General features: G+C 40.5%; 1 protein-coding gene across 1 annotated transcript; it reads left to right on the forward strand.

Moving 5' to 3' along the window:
- The first annotated feature begins 21 nt into the window (after nucleotides 1-21).
- Nucleotides 22-6597, forward strand: MRPL22 (mitochondrial ribosomal protein L22). The gene is made up of 7 exons (XM_068698237.1): nucleotides 22-131; nucleotides 240-285; nucleotides 1543-1678; nucleotides 3632-3697; nucleotides 4190-4267; nucleotides 5041-5110; nucleotides 6328-6597. Exons 1-7 carry the CDS (start codon nucleotides 68-70, stop codon nucleotides 6537-6539), a joined length of 672 nt encoding a protein of 223 aa, XP_068554338.1. The 5' UTR covers nucleotides 22-67; the 3' UTR covers nucleotides 6540-6597.
- The last annotated feature ends 19665 nt before the right edge of the window (nucleotides 6598-26262 follow it).

Below are 26262 nucleotides of genomic sequence, written 5' to 3' on the forward strand. Positions count from 1 at the left end.
CCGCCGCCGCCTCTCCCCTCAGGCCGGGGGCGCTGCCGTCGGGCGCCGCGCCGCGAAGCGTCGCGAAATGCCCGCCCCCCGCCTGCAAAGCGCGGCCGGGAAGATGGCGGCGGGCAGGGCGCTGGGCGCTGGTGAGTGGGGTTGGGGTTGGGGTTTCTCCTCTCTAGCCCCGGGCTCCTTTCGTGTTCTCAGGGCTCTCAGGGCTCTCCCCCGTCTCACCCCGCTGCTTCCTCTTGCAGGTGGCTCCTGGCTGCGTGGGCTCCTGGGCTGGGCGCGGCCGGAGAGGTGAGTGCGGGTGCCTGGGGCTCGTTCGGGGCTGCCCTCGCTTCTTGTGTGTGAGTTGGCCTATAAAGCCTTACACATATAGCATGAAACAAATTTTTTTAAAACCCTACGTGTGAAGTATAGAAACTTTTGCTTGTTATTTTCTTCTTGTAAAGCGTTTGTGTCCTTTTCCCTCTCCAAAAATGAATAAATAGAGTTGCTCTCCACATGCGGCTGGAGCGCCTTAAGGCACGGAATGCGGAATTCCTCAGGCCGTCAGGCGCAGTCGTGCCTTGTGCTGAGGCATGAAGGGCAGCACTTAGTGTTGGTTACATTGTTAAATTGCGAAATGACGTTCATGTGCTCGTCAAGTATTGTCCTGCGTTGATAGGTGGTGTTATATTTGGTGATGCTGAATTGTTTCGATAATAACTGAAAAAAGAACCCATAATGTCTACATTTATATAGTGTCCTACTTCCTACTGATGCAATGTGAGAGCTTTCCAATTTGTACAATGCCTTCTTGAAATCAACAATTTGTGTTCTGCTTGTCAGTCTCTTTTTAAAATGCTTTACACCGTTTGGCAACCCAGACAAAGCTGCTCAAGCCTCAGAGCTCAGTGTCTGCTCTTGATCTCGGCTATTTCTTGGTATTGCCAATGGCTGCCTGGTGCTGCCCTGTCCAGTCAGCAGGGGGCAAAATGCAGCTTGGTCTCTGAGGTGAGCAAACCGAGTGAAAACTGCAGAAGTATTTTTGCTGTCAGCTATCTTACAGTGATTGCATTGCATTTTGAAAGCAGTTGAGATTATTTTCCCTTTCAAATTTCAGATAGGGTGGATGGTTAAACACTTCTAATATTGTTAGTACTTGAAAAGGTAGAAATGTTTACTGTTAAAATGTTTGTTGTTAGAAGTTAAATAAGTATTGGCTAGTCTTGGAAAACTGAAGATGTGAATTGTTTATGTGAGTAAGGAACTCCTCGCAAGACCAGAAAGGTAATGGTGTCTTAGTATGATGAGCAGGAGACATTAACTGTAGAATCTTATGCTGCACAAATGCATTTAAGGTTCCTGGCATACTTTAGGAATCCTAAAGCTTTCTGTTGAATTAAAAAGCCTTTGCAGTGTGAACCGTGAAGGACTTGAGCAGTTTTATTTGAAAGTATTCAAATGTGACAGTTTTCTTCATTGTGACGGGTAAGTTTGCAATTTTCCAGATAAAATGAACAGCAAGAACGTTTCTGTTCAGCAGCAAAGACTCTAGTTTTTGTCTTGCAGGTGGTTAGCATCCAGTAGCGTTTTCCCTCTGTCATGCATCCACACAAGTGCATGTCTACAGAAAGTTGGGAAGTGGGAGAAAAAGAACAGGATCGTTTACCCTCCGCAGCTGCCTGGAGAACCTCGCAGACCAGCTGTAAGGATACACCTGTGAATTTCTTTACCTGTTCATATTTAGCAGTTTCAGAGTAGATTGTCTCTGCATATATTCACAAGGCATTATTCTGGTAGTTTATTCATTTGTTTCTTTTGAACATTTTAGTTTGTTTGGCATGTTGATATTGGAAAAATTAACATCTCTCTGGATGTTCTCCATTTCTAAATTATATTGAAACTGCAAGTTGCTGTGCAGCTGATCGCCTACTTAATGTGTTGCTCATGACAAAGATGCCACCTTCCTCTGCTTGTAAAATTTCTCTGAACTACAAAGAGATGAAAGTTGTCGGGGATGTATCACTATAAACTTGTCCTGTACATAACATCAGCAGTTAACTAGGGAAGAAGACAGCTGGATTGTTGCTTCTGCACCAAACTATAAATGTGACTTTCTTCAGTAGTGGAACTAATGGTGCCTCTTTACTGTTAGTAAAATAGTGTACACTCTCCATTTCGTTTTTGTTTGTTTTTGTTTTTCCTGCTTTATAAATTCTGAGGTCTGATGCTTGCCTCTTACTGCGGCCTGCCTCTTAATGGAGCTGTTTGTAGGTTGTCTGCTCTCACAGTAGTTGCTTCATTTGCTTGATATGGTCTGGAGGGTTCTGAAGTTGTGTGGGGATGGACGTGTGAGTCAAGCATAACATGTGATTGCAGAAGTCTTTTTTTCCTTAGGAAACCACTTTGTAAACACAATACAGTGGGACTGTTGCTCTTCCATCTGTTGCACAGCAACTTGTGTTTGCTAAACCATAAACGGAAGCAAAGAATCTAAAATCCTTTTGTTACCTGTATCCTCAGTGAAGGCCTTTTGCTGGTCATGCAAGAGAATTTTTGGAAGAGTCAGCTTTTTAAAAATGCAGTCATAACTGATGAGATTAGGTTTTGATAACATCAAACTTATGCAGTTTCTCCATGTCTCCTCTTCCTGGTCCTTTTAAAACTGGGAAGTACAGTTAAGTGTGAATAGAAGCAAGTCCTTTGAGTCATTCATGAAACTTAAGTGTTGCACCTTTGGAGGGAATAAGCAATGCTGCTTTCTCTGTACATCAACCTGGCAGAGTTTTAGGTGAATTACTCAGTATTTCATCATTCCTGAAAGCTGATGTTTTTTATTTCCATTTTCATAATCGTACTTCATTGGGAAGTAAGCTCTTTTGTCCTGTGCTAGGCATACTGCTCAGCAAAATAAAGTATTTACATCTCAAAAGAACAGATTTATTTTTTTTTTTCTGACGTGCTTTGTGGACCATGAGCACCTGTCACTTCTATCAACATTATGGCCTAGAACTTAGAAATACATGCTGTGAACTGTAGTGACTAATGCAATATATATGAAAAGAGTTATCAACCAACTGAAATCAAATTCTTTCTGTGAAGAATGCCACGTCCTTCAAATTTGTATTGCTGTTAAATTTTACTAGCTGCTTTTGTTCCCTGTTGGTACAGTAATAATGTTAAATGGCTCTTTGGAGACAACTCTCAATGCCAGTCAAACTTGAAACCCTCCTCACTTCTGAAGAGCTAATTAGTTTCATTCTGGTAATTTTGCTTTGTTGCTATCCCAGTAAGTTCACTCGATGTCAGAGTAATAAAGACTGTATGGGCACGTGAGTTTTAGACTGCTTCAAAAGGTGGGGAGGAGGAGAGGAAAAGATGATGAAAAATCTGACTAGGCTTTTCAGGGACCTCTGTTTATAACCTAGTTTAATTCTTACAAGATTGTATTAAAATTCACTGTGTGCTAACTATTTTTTTTGTATAATGCTTTCAGTTTAAAATGGCAAAGGTATGCCTGACTTGGTGTGTCCATGGTATAGTAGGGAGAGCCATGCTTCTTTTATTCCTAGAATGAGCATATGTTGCAGAGTGAACGTATGCTTCATTCTTGTTTTCACAGCAAAATTACCAGTCCTCTAACTTTTTTTTCACCTAGGAAATATATCACTGTCGGAGGGACATAAAATACAGCAAAGATAAGATGTGGTATCTGGCGAAACTGGTAAGCAAAAGTACAATTAAATTTTGTATTCTTAAATTCAGTATTTGACTTACCTGCCTAGTTTAGTCAGAGTAATCACCATCTTAATAAGAGTCCTCAGGAAGAGCATGCACTAGTGCAGGTAAGCAGCTGTTTGTAATTTTGTTTAGCTTTGTTTATCTTAGTATGCTCTCAGTGCATACCCAGGATCATATACAGTTCATGTGCTGTGGAAGAATTATCATGTTAATTTCGGCCTAGCAGTAGATGGCAAGGGGAACTTTGAAACAGAGTAATGGGCTGTTTTTTTCACTTAAAAAAATAAATTAATTAAATATTTGGTTGAGAAGTACTGTATGTAAGGTATTGCATTGAAGAGATGATGATAATTAAGGAAGCTAAAGTTTTCTGACTTGCTCTTTGTAGTGGTAAAGTAATTGAGATACTGTTTTTTGAGTAAGAGAATGGAAATATTTGTAATTACAAAAGTTAACTAATGCTTTATAATTGCAGATAAAAGGAATGTCCATTGATCAGGCTCTTGCGCAGTTGGAGTTTAATGATAAAAAGGGAGCAAAGGTGATCAAAGAGGTATGCAGTAGTATTCTCTAACCCTCCTAATTTCAATAAAACATTTAAATCAATAAATAGCACCAGAGATTTGGAGATGTGTCTAAGTCTACTGGGAACACATTCAAACCACATTCATGTAATGTGACAAAGATATACAGAAATAGTTTGTGCTGAATGTTTTATTTTGTAATGATAACGTGGGTATCATCTTCTCTGTAATGATGCTTGATGTTAAGTTTGTAGTAAATAATGCAGAATTTGTCACTGTCCACTATATCAATGTGTTTTGGTTCTTCAAAATCAGACGATGAGGGATAGTGTCAGGGAAACGACTGAGTTCTGCAACGGCATAAAAGTTTTTCATACACAGTTGTTGTTAGGAGTCTCAAATTACTTGTTTGCTGGCATAATAATAACAAAGAAGAATCTCACATTAGCTGAAAGTACTGAATGCCATATGTTGATTTTTTTTTTTTGGTCTACCTTGAAGTTTGTTTTTAGTTTGATGTCTAATTAGATGAAGGTCCATGGATGGAATACTGATAATTGCTCGTGGGAGCCATCTTCCCCATGTCCTCTCCTCCCTGAAAGTGTAATAATTGTCCTGAAGCTTTTCAATCTGTGTGCAGAGAACATATTTATGTAAGGGATGTCTATTTTCTAATAGTTTTGATGTCTCTAGAATACTTTTCTGTAATTGACTTAAACTTGCAATTTCCTCCATCTTATCCAGAGATAAGAAACAGCATTGCTTCAGTTTCTGCTCATACTTCTATCTCTTCTTGTTACAGGTTCTGTTAGAAGCTCAAGAAATGGCAGTAAAAAATCACAATGTGGAATTCAAATCAAATTTACATATAGGTAAGTTTTTTCATATTTCTGTACACAAAAATACCATCTTACATGTACTTGATGAAACAGTTTATTCTTAAAGGTTCTGTTGCTTCAAATCAGTAGAAGTGGATGGATAGTTTCTGTTAAACATGTCTTTAGTGAAACATTAAAGACATGTGCTCCCTATTTTAAGCAGAGCTGAAGTTAATGTGGTTGTTGGTTTTCTGGCCATCAGTTTCTCATAGTTGGTTTCTGACAAGTGGTGTTCTGGCACTGACTAGATGCATTGTTTTTAAAGATACTCATCTGTGAATGGAATTTCTGTTCCCAGTGTGGAAACAGTCCCAAAGAGGAAGCTGCTTGACATGAGTATAAAAGACTAGATAGCAGGAAGTAAGCTGGTATTACTTTTTAATGCAGCCAGTGAACATAGGTTGTGGAAATTTGTCCTGGAATAGTACTACTGCCTTTGAAGAATCAGAAATTTAGGCTTCTCTTAGAAACATTGTGTGCAAGTAAATGGGTATTGACAGGAGACTTCTTAATAAGACAGATAATTATGGAATAAGGCTGTAAAAGCTACCACGTTTTCTTGCCTAGAAACATGAGAAATACTTAGGTATAGGTGTTTTCAGTCTCAAAGAAAAAAAAATCTGCTATCTTGCCAAATATGATGTGTTATCAAATTCACCTCATCAGCTTAAAGAAACCTGGATTGTAGAGATTTGATTAGAATTCTTTGGACCCTTCCAGGCCTCTGCCATAAAGACAGCTTATTTGCTAGTGCAGGACTGGGTGTGTAGATAATGAAAATACTTATAATGAATGCAATATTGGTCAAGTGGAGGAAAAATAAAGTCTATTAAGACTTTGCCAGGAATAGATGGACAAAGTACTGAAAAGCAATTGAATTAGTACCACATTTGTAAGAGCTATATAAATTAGCAAGCTTTCTGTTTAACTATGTAGCTTTGCTTGGTTTTCTTGTTTATTATATATTCACGTGAATGCTTTCTAAATACACTTTTTTGGTGCTCCTGAAGAGTGTAAACTCATCCCTTGGATTTCTCTGTAGCAGTATCTGCTAAAAGTAATGTAAGCTGGAGGGGAGAATCATGAATGGAAATAACTTTTTCTATGCAATTATGAAAAATACACTGAGACAATGTTTTAATTGCAGATATGTAGTAGTTTATTCTGAGACTTAAATGGTCTTTTCTCTCCTTCCCCCTTTTTTCTTTCAGCTGAGTCATTAACAGGCAGAGGCCAATATACGAAACGGATTCGTTACCATGGTAAAGGCATGTTTGGCATCATGAAATTAGTGAGGTGCCACTACTTTGTGAAGCTGGTGGAAGGTCCTCCTCCTCCTCCAGAGCCACGAAAGACTGGTTTTGATCAAGCAAAAGAATATGTGCAACAGCTGCGAAATAGAACACTTGTTCATACACTGTGACAAACTCTTGTGACTGTATTGGTACTCCTTGTTTGACAGTGTAGTTATATAAAATAATTAAAATCATGTGTTGGGTGTATTTTAAGTGCTGCTGAAGCTGGATTCTGCAAGAATGACCATAGTCTTTTTCTTAATTTTCAAGCAATAGAGAAAAATCTTGGAAAAGCAGCAACAGGTCTTGAGTTACTTGGACCACAGCATTCAAACTTGTCCGGGCTATCAAATCTAGAGCATACAGGGCACCTACACAATTTCTCAGGAACTTTGGTTGTCACAAAACTGATGCAGCTATCTTTTTGTTATATACATTTGGGTCTTTTGTTGTAAAAATGCATAATGGACAGCTTGCAAGGTCAAGATTTTGAGTAAAATGATCAGAATTGGACATCTCAGAGTAACTACAACATTTCAACAAAGCTGGCAACAATCCTAGATCATCATGCATCATTTTAGGATTCCTTTTGCTGATTCCTTACTGTCTGTTATGTGTCTTAGGCATTGTGTCTGGCAGTAAGTAAAAAAACTTAAAGTTCAGGTTTTGAGAGTGTCAGTAGGTGGCATTGTTTAGTTTGTCTGAGAGGGACATGGCAGAGAAAACTTGCAGCATGTTGAAACTGTTCTTGATTCTGACCGTGGCATTAATAGTCCAATATGTATTTGGAGCTCAAGCTGTTCTCTGTAGAAACTCAATAAGAGTAGCAGGCATTATAGGGAGGAAAGCTTATCTTGGTGAAGAGTGAGCTAATTATTCTGTGGTGTCTGGGAACAAATTGCTTTTGTAATGCTGAGGCAAGTAAAATGCTGTATGGATTTAATATGGAATAGCTTGTTGCATATATGAACCAAGCTTTCAGTTCTCTGAAAACAATCTAATTTTTATGAAGTGAAAAAGGGGGCAAAAAAAGGTCAATAGGGAGAAATTTGTCTTTACCCAGTCAAACTTTCAACCCAGATGGCCAGAGATCATGAACATCAGCATAAAAACAGAATGAGTAGTTGCTTGTTTATGAAAATAATCTGGTATTTAGACCTTTTCCATTCTGGGAACATTAGAGTGGGAGATGAATTGCTTACATCGTTTGGATCATTTTACCACCCTGATAAGTGGTGGCTTTTCTACATTCAAGTAGTGGTGAAAATAAAGCCATATTTTCACCACTACTTGAATGATGGTCAAGGGACAGTTCCCACAAGGAAACAAATTCTTTGTCTTAATGAAGGTGTCATACAGCTGATTCTTTGGGCTACCAAAGCAAAGGGAGTGCTAGGGGATTGTGAAGTTACACAAGAAGTACACACATAGATCATACCACTAAATGGGTGCTTACTTGCACTCTTTTTCTGTAGTGCACTTACAGAAGCATTACTTGTTTTATTGCAGGGATTTAGTAACTTTTATCTGAAAGGTGTGTCTGAAAGATGGAAGAAACTTCTGTAGGTCCTGATGTGTTTAAGGAACTGTTTTTGGTACGCTATAATAACTGTGCTTTGCTCTGCCAGCTGCCCTTACCTCTTTTGCCATATTGACTCTTAAAAGTTGTAGCAAACTTGAATTACTTTTATTTTGGGGGGCTGTGGGAAGCCAGTGGTTTGGGAAAACGTTAAAGAATTGCGAAATAATTGTTGTTTAACAGTGCTTTTTCATCTAAGCATGTAAAACCTGGCTCCTGGATACTTTATCCCATTGCTGCTTTCTGCTGCAAACTGTAGATTTCCCTTCAGATCCCTTCTTGACCTCCAGACAAGATTGAGTCTATACATGGATATTCATTACTCTAGTTTTTTCTAAAAACTGAAACAGAAGTGAGAATGTGACTGTCCTTTCCAGCTTCATGATACAGCAGGTGGCCCTGACGCTCCTTTAATCAAACAGTTTTGGTCTTCTAAAATTTTTCAGGCAGAAGGCAGGATGCTTGCATTCTAGTTTGGCTGCTTGTCACTCCTGTTTTCCTCAAAACAAAAAGTAGGATTCATTTTTGACATACTTTTCAGCCCACACCTTACACCTTAGTACCCTTTTCTTCCCTCTTAAAGGTGTGTGACCCACAGTGGATCCTTAGGGTATTGGCTAAAGAAGCTCCACAACTTTGGCTGTAACAGTACAATGGGAGATCTGTGAGATAAGGAGCTTGAACTGACTTGATCCCTGCCTTTCACTTGTAGGAGGGTAAGAGTGTCTGAAGTGCTTTCATTGATGGGTGTACCAGAGCACTGGTATGGGAACCTGCCTGAATCTGTTTAAAAAAATCAGTAAAATCTAGTAATAAAACTTTATACCATCAAGTTTTCTATGTAAATGCTTTTTTGATTCTACTGTGTTTTCTTAGTAATTAGTATGTCTACACTTTAGATTTTTTTATATGGATTCAGAAAGAAAGACTTGTTGCAGTTAACAGTACTTCAATAGAAGATAAATGTTTTTATTACTGTGCCCTCCAATAAAAGGTTATTCTTAAATGAGCTGTCACCAGACACGAGGAGGAGAGGGACCTAGGCCTCTACTTGATGCTAATTTTGTTGGTAACATCTGGGGGCAGTGTAAACTCACCACTTGGGTGTGTATGTGCTGACACTGCAGAAATAGGAGGAGGAGCAAGTATGCGTGAAGGTGTAGTAAGGCTTCAGGGAAATCTGAAGAGAGCAGAACTGTGAGCTGTGCTCAGCAATGTGAGATTTAATTGAGGAAAACTTAACCTGCTGTTGGGCTTGTTCATAAACATTTTAAAGTATTTAGTGAGAAAGTCAAAGTACTTCAGTCAACCTGATGTCTTTCTGCATGTGTTGTATGTGGTTTGTTGTCCTCTTTAGAACTCCAGAGCAATTACTGAGGAGATTATTTATGGATCTTCCTAAATCTACTTTTGAACTTACTTGAGAAGTGTTCATCAGCCTTCTCAAGACCTTCTCAAGAACATGGAAGATAAAGATGAGAGTGATAAACAGTGACTGGACCCTGATCTTCGACAGTGTTAGGTCTTGAAGGGTAAAGGGGCAGCCAGGCCTATTCTGCCTGGTGTTACAACAGCTGTGTTGCAGTACCTGACATGAATTTGGCTAGACCAAGGTCGTGCAACGTAGATCTTCTGATTAGCTCTGCTTACACAAATACGAGAGCTGTGCTAGCAGTACTGCCACCTCAGCATTGCAGAGATGCTTGGGGAAATCCTTCACTCACTGGAGCATAGGAACAATAGGAATTGCTCTTGGCCTTCTGTCAATCCCCATGAAAACCCATCAATGGGATGTTGGAAGGTCACTTGCAAACAGAATTCTCCTCTAAATGGGAATAAGGTTACTCCTAATATCCTCAATGAACCATGTAAACAAAGCGACATTCTTCACCATATGATCTATTGTTCTCTTGAAAATGACCTTATTTCTCACTTTTCAAAGAATGAGTCTTTATTGCTGAATGACAGCTATCCAGCTGTATTTCAGCCTTTTAATTTAAAATAATTACTAATTAAATGAAATAGGAGACTGTAATAGCAATAATAATCACACAAGTTACTGTGTGCTGGAGCCTTACCTAGGGAAAATAACTTCAAAGGAAGGGAAAGTTTCAGGAACAAGATATCTCTTGAGATTAGTCAGCAAATGCAGAGCTAATTTTATATTTGCTCTATACCATCAACGCTCTCTTGTTGTTTCAAGGAAGTTGTACGCTAATAGAGAGGGCAGGCTGCCATTGAGGAGAACAAGCCAAGGAGAGTGTAGCTTTATATTGGGCGAATTATGCGTCCACCTCAGAGTATTAACCGGGGAAATGAACCTGAAAGTATGAAATACACTTGAAGAGCTGAGCATTCTTGCAATTAAAGGCAACTTGGGGCAGAGCATCTGATGAACTAGCACATGTATGGGTGCTGCTGCTGTGTATTGCTTAGTAGTAAAACTGTTGGGTTTTGTGTGGTAGAATTAATTTTGTCATGCATGAACCTAGATTTTTTTTCCCTTTTTCCCTTCACCAAAAATAATGAATTAAAGCCTTAAACTGTAGATTTATGTGATATTTTATTTTAAATTAGCTTGGAGTGGGACCATTGTCAACACTACATCAGGTCACTTATGCCTTTGTCTAACAACACTGGAAAACCTGCAAAAATTGAAATCCTTCTGCCACTTGGTAGCCTGTACTGATACTGTGCTACTCTCCCTATGCAAACTTCTTGCACAGCTCAGCCTGAATCTCCCAAGATGTACGTTGTTGCTGTCCTTTGTTCTGTTGCCTGGTGTTACCCTGACATGGTTGACTCTCCCATTGTGACTGTCCTGTTGCTATTGGTGTTAACCTTTGTGGCAGATGAACATGCCTAGCTTCAGCCTCTCCTCATAAACCCAGCTCTCTGGGCCTCATACCTGTATGCTTTCCAGTTTCCCCCTCTCTGCTGCAGTTGGGAGTCCAAAACCAAGTCCTTCACCAGCATTGACTTTCCTCAGTCTGCTGGCCGTGCTTCTGATGGAGCCAACTACACAGTTTGCTCTGTCTGTGAGGGGGGAGTGGTGTTGGCTCACATTCAACCTTGATGTTCATGCAACTCCCAGTTCCTTTTTAGGTTGCTCATCAAAATTGCAGTAAGTACCTTTGGCACCTGTGTTCCAGCTCTCATTGCTTTGCTGTATACACTAATGAGGACTCCTTTACTACCAGGAAATTGTTTTGTTTTGTGGATGATGATCTTTCTTTCTTTCCCAATAGAAGAGTTGCAAAACAGTTTTCTGGCTTCTGTTATTAATCAAACTCCTAGGCTAGCTAAGAGTGGAATAAAAGCATTTGTACACGCTATTGTGGTTAACCTCTATCAATGTATGCAGCTAAGAAGCAGTGAAACGTGTCTACATCTCTCCTATTGATTATCTTCTTCAGAGGAAGACAAACATAGGCCCTTACTGTATGCTGGCCATGTGAATTAAAGCTTTAATTAAAAGAAAACAGAGTGGACTGTGAGGCACACTGCACTGGGCCATTTAAGTATTGCTGTTCAAAACCAGCTCTTCTAGATGCCCCCGATTCCTTGCCTTAGTTTTCCCCGCTTAAAATTCCCCATAGCGCATTAAGATGAACTCAGTAGTTAGTAAATTTTCCCCTGTGTAGTTTACAAGCTCAAGGTTATGGGCTAGAACAAGTAGTGTCATGCTATAAATCAGGTGTAATGGAACAGCTGGAGAGCATGCACACAAGTCCTGTTTCCCCTTACACAGCGTGTCCTAAAACTCCGAAGGTAGTGTTGGCACAAACAGAGAACCCCCCACAAATGGCTAATTAAGTTATTAATAATGAGCTTTGCCGTGCTACCATCTCTCCTGGAGTAAAGAGTACTGGGAAGTTCTTACAGGGCTGTAAATCAGGAAAGAAGCTCTCAACAGATAGAGGATGCAGCTGAGCTCTGTGGTGGTGCAGAATGGAGGATGGGATATCTGCTTCTCAGGAGATCTTTTTCCAGCAATTAATTTTTTTTTATCATAGTGTTTTGTCATACTGAAGTGGATGTAGCTTTCAGCTCTCCCTTATGGTTCTTGTTCTTAGAAAGTGCTTTTTTTTTTCTTCCTTTTTTTTTTTTTTTTTTTCCCCTAGGCCTGGAACGTGCTGGAATGTGTTACAGTTCAGTAAGCCTGAATGTTGCTCTGTCTTCAAGCAAGAACTTTCCTTACGCAGGGTGGGATTGTCTGAAGGTCCGTGGATGAGTTCACATTGTTCTCTCAGCTCAGAGCACAGGCAGCAAGCAGCAACCTGCAGCCCTCTGTGTTGTGACAGACGTGCCCTGAACCTGTGGCATGGTTCTTGCAAGAAGACGACGAATGGGAATGTTGAACCTTAAGTTGGAAAGGTTCAGTCACTGGGGAAGAGCTCTATGTAGAGGTTATATTAGAGCTACAGAGCTATGTTAGAATAGCGTAACTGTGCTTATGCTCTAGCTATGTATTGTCTGCCCTGTTCATGTGAATTGTGGAAGCATCCAGAGATCTGCTGGCAGTGACCTTTTTTAAAAACAAAAACAAAAACAACAACAAAAAACAAACAAGCGAACAAAAAAAAAAAAACAAACAAACTTTTTTTTAATTAAATTTTAAATAAAATAAAATATTAAAAAAAAAATTACTCTGTTTCTTAGTTTTTTATCCTAGTGTGGCCAGGGCATTAGGTAAATGTAGAAATGTGGTTGCAGACATTTGAATGAGGGAAGACAAATGGCACCTTCTCGACCAAGAGATTCCTGGAGACATTTGCATGTAAAACAACTGGAAATGTAGTGCCCTTAAAAGGGGAAGGTGACTTCAAAGTCAGCAAAGGGTGGTAGGGATAAAATGATGAGGAACTTGGGTTTACCGTGGGCTGCCTGGAATCAAGAGTAAGGGGAAGAGGTGTGGTACAGTTACACCTTTCTTACCTACAAAAGTCTGGCAATTTCTGCTGGAGAACGAGGCAATACCAGCTAAACTACTGGCTAAATAGCTACAAAGGTCTGTAGCATGTCACGTTTCAATGCAGAGATTCCCACTTGTTCTCAAGTCCTAGAATTTTCAAAGATGCTCTTAATTTTTATTTTTCTTTTGCTATCCATCTCTTTTGCTATGCTCTCTACTTTTGTGGGGATGGATGCTTGGAAAGCAGTTAGTGTTCATCTTCTCCATCTGTTCTGATTCTGGCTATGTCTGCCTTTTTGAAGATTTTCTGAGTCTGTGCTGGGAATGCATTTCTTTTGCTAGTGTTGAGAGATTTATATTTTTAATGGTTATTTGTTTTATCTATCTCTGCTAGATTTATTCATTTGATAATCTTAATGTTTCAGCAATGTAGGCAATCTTCTCATGTCCTGATCTAGCATGCAGGGATTTTATAAATTTAACAGTTTGGCTTTTGGATCAGATAGTCAGCAGAGGTAAATCCTGCAATGTGCTGAGTATGTTCAACACCACTGAAACTGAGGGTATTGGTAACTCGCAGGGTGCCTGAAGCATCTTTGAGGATTGTGTTCTTAGTATCTTTCTTTACACATGAAGCATGTGAATAAGTTACTCTGCAGTGCACGTCTTTCCTTGCTAGACTCTGTCCTTTAATATGATTTCTCTCTAGTATGTTACTTTTAAAATATTTCTTGTTCTCTGATACAGAAACTACTGACTTATTGCTACATTAAAAAATAATCAATATTTTAATACTTAATAATTCAGATCCTTTATCAGAGAGCATAATACCTCCACTTTTTAAAACTAAGTTTGAGATGTTATATTTAGGGCCAAAATTCTAGGTTTTGGAAGGAGGCCAATAATATATTTTCCCGATGTCATGCCTGGAACAGCAGGGGAATAGGGACAGTGATCCAGGGGTGCTTCATATACCTACAAGGTGAAATGCAACAGCAGCCCCAGCAGCAGGCTTGGCAGAGCTCTGACTTTGGCAGGCCAGCACACTCGTGGCACTGACAGCACAAACATTTTGTGGCAACTGTGCAAAGCAGGCAGCCAATTATTTTACTAATGATTGCTTCTCAGTGCTCTCCTCCTTCATCTGCCCTAGAGAGGAAAACTTTCTCCCCTGTATTCTGTCCTCTTGGATAATGGCCTGAATGGATTATTTCTGTAAAGATGCGGTGATAACACTGCAGTGGTCTGTGCTGTGTGGGACTCAGCTATGTAATTACATTTCTTCTCTAAATTCCCTCCTTTTCTAGACTTTATTTGTAGACCCAGTCAGTGACCATAATAATTGTAGCAGGAATAGTCTGAGAGCTTATATGCATGCTGAATTCTCTCTGAGCTGTTCAGCCACTTTCTGCCAACCAAAGTGATAGGAAACTTAATGCTTAGAATGTTTCTAAAATTCCTTGCCTCAGAGCATCACAGTTAATACTTTGCATAAGAAGGTGGTGACCTTCTGCTGACTCATTTGCACAGCTGGTCCAGGTTGACCCCAGGAGTTTCAACTGAGGAACTCAAAAAGAGGTTTCTGTGCCTATTGAATTCTCAGAGTAGTCATGCCCATGGGGAAGTTTAAGCCTAAAACAGCATATACGTGGATACAAAGGAAGAAAATGTTTGGTGTGGTATGTGAATATGTCAGGAAGAGTGGTAATTCTTCCTGCTTGAAGGTATGTTCTTGATCAGTGAGCTGAAGGTTAGCTGTTATGCTTTAAGCAGGAGCAGGATGGCAGGAATCCCAACTTAAAGATCTGTTTCTCTTTGCTGAAGTCCAGGGTTTGGCTCTGTGTTTGGAAATTCCTATAGGTTAATTCTGAGTCTTTAAGTTATACAGCAGAAAAAGCTCAGGCAGTTTCTGGATAGCCTACTGAAAAACTTCTCAGCTTCCTTAGCAGTCACACAGTACTATCTTCTCAAGCAGAATCTTTGAGGATTCCTGGGCAATACGACCGTGACATCACTGTGACCTTAATTCTGATAAATACAGTGATAAATACAAGCTGAGCTGCATCCTGCTGGTGCTAGACTGCTACTGGCCTCTGAGCTAGCTAGATTAGAGCTAGCTGGAGTGTTCTGCAGTGAAAAGCTAAATTCAAAAACTGCCCTCCTCCAACAGTTTTAAACACAGAGGGGTATAGCTTCCTAATTCCACTATCCTCTACCTCACTACTGTTGTCAGCTATGGAATCCAATACAGCCCTTTCATCTAGTGACAGTGATGAAGTGGTTATTAAATGCAATGGAAACCATTCAGCCCCCTTTTCATTAAAAGCTTCACTCTTATCTGTGGCTTTCAGTGTTCTTGGAAAAGGGCTGGATGGAAATACAGAAATAGGGAGCAAAATGCTACCCTATTTTTTGGGGAGGGAGGGGGAGAGAGTGTATTCAAGTGCCCACAAATAGGCCTTTACATTTAAAGCAAAGGACTGATATATATTCTTGAGACACTGGGGTACCGCTTCTCTCTAGTTTGGGCACAGGACTTAAGAGCAATGATCCTAGTGGATTAAACTGTGTAGAAATGTCATCTGCTGGGGACTCATCATGGAATAAAGCACCAAACATTTAAGAAATAACCATTGCTTTTTATATAAGACATGCCAGAAAAAGTCCGGAAAAAATGTCAGAGCCCTTCTATTAGCCAGCTCTTTTGCATACAAACATAAAATATTAATTTAAATCAACTGAAAGGCATTAAAAACTTGATGTTCTTTCTTTGCCCCAGAAGTACTCTGCTGATAAGAAACAAATTAAAAATGCAGAGTTTTTGAATAGCAAAAATGCTGCATATTTCAAATGAAGTTGGTCTTTTTATGTGTAACATTTTGGACTAAAAAAAGTGCACATAAAAATGATTACTGTAAATGGTGAAGACATCAAAGTTTGGCATCAAAGTTAAATGAAAGCACTTGGAAGTCTGTTTGTTTGATCTGTATATAAATAAGCTTAAAAAGAAGCCAGGGCTTTTTTACACAGCTGGAACTGGGTAGCCAGTTCAATTCTGCTGCATCCTAGGGATTCCCAAACTAGGTTAGATCCAAACACAGTCATTATTCATTTATTTATTTATTTTTATGTTTTCCCTGCATACAGGGGAAATGAGTTGGGAGAAGCCCCAAGCCATAGGCTCTTGTAAATGCTTGAGTTCATTTACAAATGGACAAAGTTTGGGATGCTGAAAGAGAAGTCTGCTTCCTCTTCTAGACCTGGAGCAAGTACTACCAAAATCAGAGGAAACTGAGTCCTTAACCTTCTTGAAGGAAAGGTGTTTATTGGTAACTGTAGTTGTCCTGGTTATGTTTCACCAATTTCACCATTCCTGGCTTGGCAAGAAGGTATGGATTAGGAAAAAAGAGTCAGAGCTATGTTAATTTATATCAGCTAAGGATCTGCTTTAGAACTGAGCCATATTAATGTTCAATTAATTTAAATTCTCTCTTAGGAAAAAAAAAATCTTGAAAAGTGGAATTTGTATGAGGAAATTGCAATTTACTTCTTTAGCGCCTTTCACCAAAAGACCCCACTGTGCTTTACCAGTGATTAATTCTTACAGGAGGACCGCATGGTGCAGAGGAATTGCTCTGAACTCTAGGAGCCCTTTTGGTATAGTGCAAATGTCTTTATCTACAGAGAGCCAAACTTCAGCTCATTTATTTTGGGAGCTGAAAGTTGTAAGCAACTAGAAACAAGGCTTTAAAGAAAAACACCTTGACCTCTGTAACTTCTGCTTAGTGTCCCAAACCTTTGGGATCAACAAACTTTCAACGCTTAAGTGAGTGTGATCGTTAGTAAGATGGGATAAATTCAGAGACTGTTTCGTTTGGCCACTATTCATGGCCTCTGTGAGTACAGACCTTTCACCAAGAACCTGAGCTGGAGCTGCACTCAGTGGTCCAAAGGAAGATGCACAGCTGTGAATACAAAATTGAAAGGCTATTCATTACCTGATACAGGAGAATACGCTGCTGCTTCACCCTGACACCAGTTAGCAGTGCAGGAGTTGGGTGTACATCCTCTCTGGGAAGGCAGGCTGTCTCAGGAGTCACACCGTAGCCTGATTACTTCAAGACCCCTTCTGGGAATGTCTTATGAGGTCGCTGTGGGGCAGCCGGCAAGACAAGTCTCACAGGAGGACTTGCCCTTCAAAAATCCAGACGTATCCTTAGGGAGCATGCCTCTGACTTGTAAAGGTATTGTTTTTCCCTGCTGCAAAGGTTGAAGTTATTCCCCCATGTTCTCTTCCGTTAAGCAGTTCTACAAGACTTTCCAGAACACACAAAAAAATCATTATCTTGTTAAGGATGGGTTCCTTCCTTCTGGGAGATTTCCCCTGTGAAGTGCTAGAAGGAGAAACCTAAAGTCTCCATGTTGCTTATCCATTTTCTTGCTGGGAGTGGGAGTGTATGAAAGCTGCTCTATGTGAAAACAGCTTTTTTTTTTTTTTTTTTTTTTTTTTTTTTAAGTGAAAGAAATAATAAAAATCCTCACCTAGAATGAAAACATTTATTCATGCTTCACCCCAAGTTTGTGGGCGGGAAGAAGAACCAAGAGGACAATGATATCACCTACATCTCTCTTACCTGAGAACTTCTCTGCAAGTGCCAAAAATCTGCTTTCCTGTGAATGCAGGAGAGTTCTTGAAATAATCTCATTTCAATCTCTCATGATATTTTTAATGGATTCCAGGATGAGCTGGTTGTTATGTGTAGCTTTTTTACATACAAATTTTGGTTTGAACCCAGCTGAATATTGTGTCCAATTAAAAGCAGAATCTCTGCTAAACTAAAGGCAAGGGGCACAGTGGGGAAGGTTTCCATGCAAATGAACCAAACAACAAAACCAAGAGGACTGAATGTTTGTTATTCATACACACTCTTAGAGGCAATTATTGTTATTTCATTCCTTAAAAACTGCCTGTTCTAAAAGGAAATTATTGTATTCTAATAAGCACTTGTTTATTAAAATTGCAGGAACTGAAGTTGAGTATGAATTATTAAAATGTCTGTGAGGTGCAGAGTTGTTTTTCTTTTGCCAGGCGTCTATGGAAAAATAGAAACAACAGGAGAACATGCAGCAAAACAGAAGGGGCAAAGCACAAGGAAAGAATTGGCCCTGGATCAAAGGCCCCAATCCTGCTGGCCACAAGATGTTATTCCCAAAGTCTGCCAGGGCTGCAAACCCATGCAAGGTGCAGGGTGTTCCCTCTGCTGGTCTGGGGAAGGGGCTGGGCTGCCTCCGTAAGTTTGCTGCTCTCATCAACTGGTATAAGGCTGAGCCATAACTTTCCCTTGAGAAATAAGGGGAAATTTTAATGGGAATAAGAATGCCAGGAGGGCAAAAGTAACAGCAGGTGGATTGCAGCACATGGCAAAGAGGAAAGAGGGAAAGAGCCATCTGTGAGGCTAGCATCTGGTTATCTATAAAGGACATGGCCTACCCCTCAACTTCCAAGTACTGATGAGGTTTCAGCAGGGATGTAAGAGCAAAGCAAGGGAAGCCTGGAGAACTCAGTAGATTCTGCCTTTTAAAAGTTAACAGCTTAGCCCTTAAGATGTAACAGAAAATGCAAGGATGTTGACGTGATGGCTTTGACGTGTTCTGACAGTAAGCACAAGTGAGGGTGTTTCCTCCATTTGCTCTAAGCTTGTGACTTTGCTCTGTCACTATGGGAAATTCACCATAAAAAAAGAAAAGCGAGAATGTGAAGTTCTGTTGCAAATTTTTCTTAAGCATAATTTACCACAGAAAGGAAGCTTATCCAGCTTATTGCACTGCCTGCATATCTCCCAAACTCCTCAGTGGTGTCAGAACCTGCTGACCACGTTTCACAGATGGAAGAGAAGTCTGGAAGAGCATGAAGTTTCTAGAAAATCAGTGATAGGCAGAGTAGAGATCCTATAAACCCCTGAAAAAGTAGCGATGACCTCCAGAAAAGAGACCTTATCACCATCCTAATTCAGGAAAAAATTCTACTGGAGTTCACATTTTCCTAGAACATGACCTCCAGCAGTCACTTAACACAAACCAAGAGGAAATCAAACTACATCTTTTCCTTCTGTGCTAGTATGGGTGAATTCTGCAGAACCACCAAACCTAAATGTCCTCTACAGGTAATCCAGGTAATCACTGGGACATCCTGTCTAATAAATGGGTTCACCTTGTTTAAACAGCACCTGTGCAATGGCATTCTTTAATTGCCCTCTGATTCCTCGGAGTTTGCTATATGGCTGTATAGTTTTGTCCAAGAGAAATATAAATCAAGTGACTTTTCTTTAAGCAAAACAGCCTGCCGTGTGACAGAACACAGGTACAGCCATATAAATATTTTTCATTGCTGTTATTTATGCAAGGTGGTGAATACATCTGTGCCATTTTAACCAAGTTCCCTGCTGCATAGTTTTGCTTCTGTCAGTCTCCCAGCAGAAAAACATGTTTTGGCCTAGCGTTGTCTGCATGTTACTGTTTTCTTCATTGCACTCATTTTCTTCACATTTATAATTTAAATGTCTCCAGAAAGAATTGACAGTTGCCTTCTCCAAAGTAAAGGACAAAATGACTTGTGTTAATTATTCCTTCTCACTTACCGGGACATATATTACTCCAAGGCTTTTAGTGCCTTCAGCCAAAAAGGGTCATTACAGCAAGCAGCATAATGACCTGACCAAAAAATGTAAGTGGGGAAGAGTGAGTCCTTCTCTGCTGAGCTCTCTGAAGTCATTAATGGATGCCTTGGGAATTCTACAAAGCAACAGCTCAGAAAACAAACAGAATTGTTCAACGTTGGATATCACTCTCATGACATCTATGCTATTACAAAGATTTACAGCTGGAATAATTTGATCTGGGTTTTTCTCTTTCCCCCACTGACTCACATTTTGGAAGGCAGTCAGACCCTTAAAGTTGGGTTTTGCATAATTGAAGCACCAGAACATATTAAATGGAACGACTAATGGGGACGAAGCTTTTCCCTTCCTTCCAGCCTGGGTTATCAATTATGAATTAGCGGCAATCTGAGATCAAAGGGGTTCCATTTTTTGCAGCTGAATTTGAGGATTTTGGAACTGAACAGATGAAATGCAGTTAATGACTCTTTTCAGGAAGGCAGAGACAGGAGTTAACTGACAAGGGTAGAGTTAAATGTTTGCTTTTATGTATTTCTGAACATGAACACATTCTCAAATGTAAAACTGGACACTGGGATCAAGTTACTCATCTACCATGATTCTGTTAGAACCTAGATCCTCTGTGGGGCATGGCAGATGGGAATCTGATCTGTAGCATTTTTCTTAATGCTGCATGTGACCGAGTTATTGAGACATCCTATAGAAGTGCATTAAGGTTACAACTGTATTCTGTTGCACAGCTGTTTTGCCCTAACACACTGAGTTCCATTGCTGCAGAGAAAATACATCTCTGCAGCAAGAATAGTTTGACACATACTTAACACAAAAAATCGAGAGGGTTTTAATTTAAGAGCTGCTATAACCTGAAGGAGGGAAATTCAAAAGAGCAGTCTAAGGCAGGACTTAGCTACACACTCCCCAAAGTAGCAAACAATAAAGCAGTTTATGATTCAAGATAGAAGATTGTGCCACAGAGACCTCAGAAACCTTTAGGGAACAAATGACAATCTTAGACCTGCTGCGATTTCTGCAAGAGATGTGCATGGACACTCAACAAAGCAGACACATGCATTGGGTGCTGATTGTTTAATTGTTATTATTATTTTTTTTTTCATTGAAACACTCTGGTTTTGAATAAGCAGTACCCACATCAAACCCACTAAGGTGTGGGTGATTAGGGTGCTGAAAAGCCAGATTAGCCCAGCAGTGAGGAGGTAAAGGACACTGGAAGGGGGATGGGAGGCTCAGGTGATGCTTGTGATCACCTGGGGAGGATTCAGAGCCTGCTGGGTCTCATAAGGGTGAACACAGGAGCTGTGCTGGTTCTTTGAAGCTAGAGAGGAAGAACTTCTTCACCCAAGGCTTGAAGGTAGTAGGAACCTATGAAGAGCTTCCTGAGGAGTCCTGGCTGTCCTGACCATAGTAAGTGACTGCCGTGATAACTCCCTGAGAAAACATTTGGGAGGCTGAAACAGCATTGTGGGCTGGAGTCTGGGACCAGTCCTGGGGAGTTGTTATGTCCATAAGAGGCTGGACTTGTTGCCTCTCTCACTGCCTGGCCTCTCTTCTATCACTGTTACTGGCAATGTGTTCCCACTTCAAAAATACTGCAGAAAAAGCTAGTTATATCATATATATACTTCTAAGTAAGATATTTTTTGGCCTCCAAGTCATCATATTTAATAGAATTTTCGATATATTTCATGGTATATATTGCTTTTTTTGCTTGGGTAATGCCTTGTAAGTAGGACTTTAGATTAATTTAATTTTAATTGTTTCTTATTTTGTTTAGATAATGCCTTATAGTAAGATTTTTTAAATTAATGCAAACCTATTACTAAATTATAATAGAGTAATTATGGAAGTAATGAATTTATTATCACAGCTGCTGTTAGAATAAGTAAAAAGGAGATTCTAATGACCTGACTCTCCCTTGCTTTTACTGATCTATCAGAAGAAAGCATGGTTTGGAGTACTATATTCTTATATTCAAACAGTTTAGTGTTTGGGGAAACTTTCAGAAGTTCATGCTTACCTAGGATGTCAGGGAAATATTTATTACGGAACAAGAAACCTTTTGTAATTGTGCTGAATGTAGAGGCCAACTAACAAAGCCTGCTTCAACTTTTATTCATTTTTTTTTTCCTCTTGTCTTGGAAACTTCAAACACTCCTTTTGAGTCTTCTTAATGACTTTTTTTTTTTTTAATTTGCTTTTACTTTGAAAAAGTTCTGACTTCTGGGGTGTGTGTGTTCTGTTGCTCTGAGTTGTGCAATCCCTTTTTTTAAATTAATTGATGGCTGTGATGAAAAGCACCTGGAAATGAAACTATCTCCTTCAGATAGCAGGAAAACAGCAAGGAAACAATTCCAAACAGTGGCTTACACTATTCACTTGCTTGGGTCAATCTGGGTTTGTTCATATGTGGTTCATGTTTCTCCAAGGGTTTTTCTAGTTCATGATGCTATTCTTATTCAGGTATTTGGGAACCTGTAAATCTCTGAGGAGACAACAGAAGGTATCACAGAATGGTTGGGTAGGTAGGCATCTTAAAGCCCACCCAGTGCCATCCCCTGCAGTGGGCAGGGACACCTTCACCACACCAGGTTGCCCCCAGCCCCTTCTAGCCTGGCCTTGGGCACAGCCAGGGATGGGGCAGCCTGTGCCAGGGCCTCACCACCCTTATAGCAAAGTATTTCTTCTGAATATCTAATCTAAATCTCAACTGTTTTAAAGTGATTACCCCTTGTCCTATCCATACACTTCCCGATAAAGAGTCCCTCTCCAACTTTCCTGCAGCCTCTTTCAGGTGTGAATCTGGTGGAAGGGTGTGAAGGGTGCAGCCTCTTTCAGGTGTGAATCAGGTGGAAGGGTGTGAATCTACGTGTGACCTAGGTGGGGTCTTCTGGAAAAAAATATTTTTGAGAAACCACACGGATAAAAGACGGAACCCTCATTTAAAATGCTGTGGTAAATTTGTCCTTGATGACTCTTTGAAATCAGTGTGAGGTTTGTTCCTTTAAGGGCTCTTCTTGTAGAAGCACAGCTATTCCTTAAGAATTCAATATTCTGTCTTGACAGGGGTGCTAACGGGTGTGCTGAAAATAGAGACAATAATAACTTTTCTGTTGATGTGTTATTTTCTATCTGATGGCTTAAGTCTGCTCCAGAAATGGGCAGCTCTGCCCTCTCACCTCTCGTGTAGAAGTGGTTCAGCTCTTTGGCTTTAGCTAGCGAGAGGAGTTGTGCTTGTGGGATGTGGAGGTTGCTTCCCTGTGGGTGTTGGGAGTTTGTACCTCAGGGGATCTTCCGTTAGGAGAAGGTGAAGAGCTCTCTGTGGCACCCAGGTCTTCAGAAACCTGCCTGCTTTGAGTTGCTCATTGCTTTGAGTATGATGGGGTGGGACGTCTTTCCATGATTAGGAAGAGGGATTTGGCTGATGCAAGCAAATAAATTGTATACTCCCTATCAGGCCCATCTTTGAAGGCTGCTAGCTGCTTACTTACCTCCTGGCAATACGTGTAATCCTTAATGCTTTTTTAATGGGTTCTCCTCAGTGGTTTTGGCCTTTGATCCTAGATGCAGGCTCCCTGCAGGGAGGTAGCCTTGTGATCCTCTGTGCTGCTGCTCTACTCTTCACCCACATGCCTGGGCTGGAGGTAGAGATGCCACTTTCTTTTGAGGCCTGATCTGGGAAAATGTGTCCTTGCAAAGTGCAGAGCAAGGCTGTTGTGCTTGGAGGGCTGCAGAGCTGTGGGCTGGGGAATTTAAAACCCATTCTGTATCTCTGCCATTTCTAAGGCTCTGCATCCTCTGGGCTCTTCCCTGCTGCTGCCAGACCATGCAGCAATTTCACTCCCTGGAGCGTGTCAGTGATGTGAGTGAGTAGGTCCCATCCCCTCTGCTTGCTGTTTGTTTTATTTGGTGTGTTGTTAACCTTTACTCGCTGCACTTATTTACTTCGGGTTTTAATAGTGTGATAAGGTCACAACAAATTTAGTGGGAGGCATTTTAAGCACTCACAGCAATAAATCACAGTGTACATCACTCTTATGTGGTTTATCCGGAACCAGGGAAATCCAATTTGGTCCATAATATGAAAGCTGAATAAAGCTAGGTATCATAGGAGAAAGCTTTGACGTATGGCTTTGAAAGAACCTACACACTTCTCCTCTATAAATTAACAGATATTTTGCAGAGCTGACAAGTAGCTGATATTCTTGGAACCGGTCCTATTTGTGTTTTTTTTTTTTTTTTCTCCTTTCCCTTCTTCCATTCCAGCCTCTAGATCTTTCCCTTTTGAAAATCCAAAGAAAAAAAGTTGTTCTCTAATGTGGGTTTTAAAACTCTGGTGGTATGGGCACATCTCACAAGTACAATGAACTAGCTGGTAGTGCATGAAACCCTAAAACCCTGGGGACTCAACTCTGCAGGAATATCTTCTTATCTATTCCTTTATATGCTGATTTTATCCTTAGATAATATAGCCTTTGCAGGTGTAGGATCAAACCAGCCTGCAGGTCATCTGAAGAGCTGCAAAGTCCTAGTGACCAGAACGAATAGCTACAAGCTCTCTTCAGGACCTGCAGATAAAGCACACGGGAATGTGTCATGGGCTGCTAAACTGCGCTGGCTGGGAAATAGGCTTGATAATCTAGTATATATATCCTGCTTTAATTCCTGTTGGCTTATGGCCCCTGCAATATCCCAGGAGCCCTGTCAGATGCCTGACCTTACCCCTGCCTTTAGTCCAGCAAAATTGAAAGGATGTTTGAGAGAGGAAGAGGGGGAGGAAAGCATTAGTTGCAAGCAGTAGTGCTGGACTCCTGAACTCTCTAATTCTCAATAAAGGAGACAGATTTTGCTGATAAGTAAAGTCTAGCAACCACCTGGGTTTTAAGCCAACATTAAAAATTAAATACCAGTTTCCATGTTATTACAGGTGGAATAAAAATGTTGAACCTTACCCTGTTCATAGCGAGAACAAGCTGGAGGCTTTGTAGGGCTCAGCAATGCCATTACCATGAAGCACAAAAGCAGTGTGAGGAGGAAGGGCTGTCTCCTCATGTTTCTCCTTCGTGTGGGTAGTGACAGAAGAAGAAACATTCTCTCTGAGTGAGAGACAGCACTGTGATATCTGCCAAACATGCCAGGTAGCAGCATGTCTTGGCTGTGTGAGCAGCACACCTGATGGATGCTCAAACACAGCCCCTGTAAAAACAGGCAAGTTGGGTTTTGCCAGGCAGTGCTGCCCCTCGCTGTGTCAAATGCTCCCTGCAAGAGAAAATCCTCAAGCAATGGATTAAAAAGCAGTGAGAGCTCATCAGAATCTGAACACATAATTTCTAGGTAAATAAAATCTTGTTGTAGGGGGAGTGGATGAATTTGTGTGGGCTGTGAGAAAGGCAGACTTCACTCTCACCATCATGGGGCGGGGGTTGAGTTCATGTAACCATTGCTTATTCTGCCATTTTGAGTTCTTGACTGATGACTTCCTGATGTTTGTAGCTCCTAGAAATGTCTGTTTGCTTTTAAATGCCTGAGCCTCCTACTTTCATCTACATAGCTGGATTGAGAGTATCTGACCTGTCTGCTTCAGGCTGTGAGGAAATCCAAACTTTTCTTATCATGAAATCCTAGGATTTCTTATTTAAGTGTGTGTAGTTTTAGAGTACTGTTATTGAGAATATTGAAGAGAGAAATAGCTGGTGCGCAGGACCTGTGTAAGCAGGTGGAGGTCCTGTTGGCAGAACCACCTGTGAAAGCAGTCAGTCCTTGCTGTAACACTTAAGGAATGGGGCAGCAGAGTTTAAATGAACTGGATGTGCCCTTGCTGGAGGTGCAAACTCCATGATTGTCACTGGCCAGGAACAGATGAGAGCAATAGCATCCATAGGAAATGGAGCACCAGTCTTTAAGTGGTCTGTGCCTCCACCTGAAGCCCTGCATCCTGGGCACCCGCCAACAGCAGTGTGCCATGGACTGAAGGCACCAGCTCGAGCACTTTGCATGCAGAATAGTCTCACTCAGTCTTTAATACCTAACTATTCCGATCATCCTCTTTTAATTTTTTTTGCTAACTACACCCATAACTTTGCTCTAGTAAAAATCTGCTTAATGCATAACCGTGTTGTAAAGTGGAGCTACGATTCAACTTGCCTAATCCTAAAAGAGGCATTTGTTCAAAAAAGGTCCATTTCCCTAGGAAATGTGCTTTGATTTGTGAAACAGAAAATGTATTCATTTAACTGAGCCGTTCATGTGACAGGTCACTATTTCACCCTTTTGGTGCAGTAAAAGTTTATTCTTTTAATAGGTTTATTGCTTTTCAGTTATTCATTTCCAAAGGACTCACTTGAGTGCTGCAGCTCTGATCTGAAGTACAGAAAATTAATTCTTTTTATGGTAGCCTATTCCTTTCACAAGTCCTCATTTTAAGTGTAGCTCAACTGTATTGCAAATAACAGTATGTGGTCCTAGAGAGAGTACCAGGACTCTAATTTAATAGTGTGCTGGAGGCCTTATAATGTCAGCACTGCTGAGCAAAACTCCTCTTTGAGCCCTCCTTTGTGTCCCAAGGGGAGCCACAAGTGGATTGCAGTAAGGTACCAGGCTGGCTGCTATTGACTTGCCTGGCTGCTGCTGGGTGAGTGGGTTCACTCTTCTGCTTTTGGATTTTC

This window comes from Anas acuta, chromosome 14 (genome assembly GCF_963932015.1).
Source record: "Anas acuta chromosome 14, bAnaAcu1.1, whole genome shotgun sequence".
In the NCBI taxonomy this organism is placed as follows: domain Eukaryota; kingdom Metazoa; phylum Chordata; class Aves; order Anseriformes; family Anatidae; genus Anas; species Anas acuta.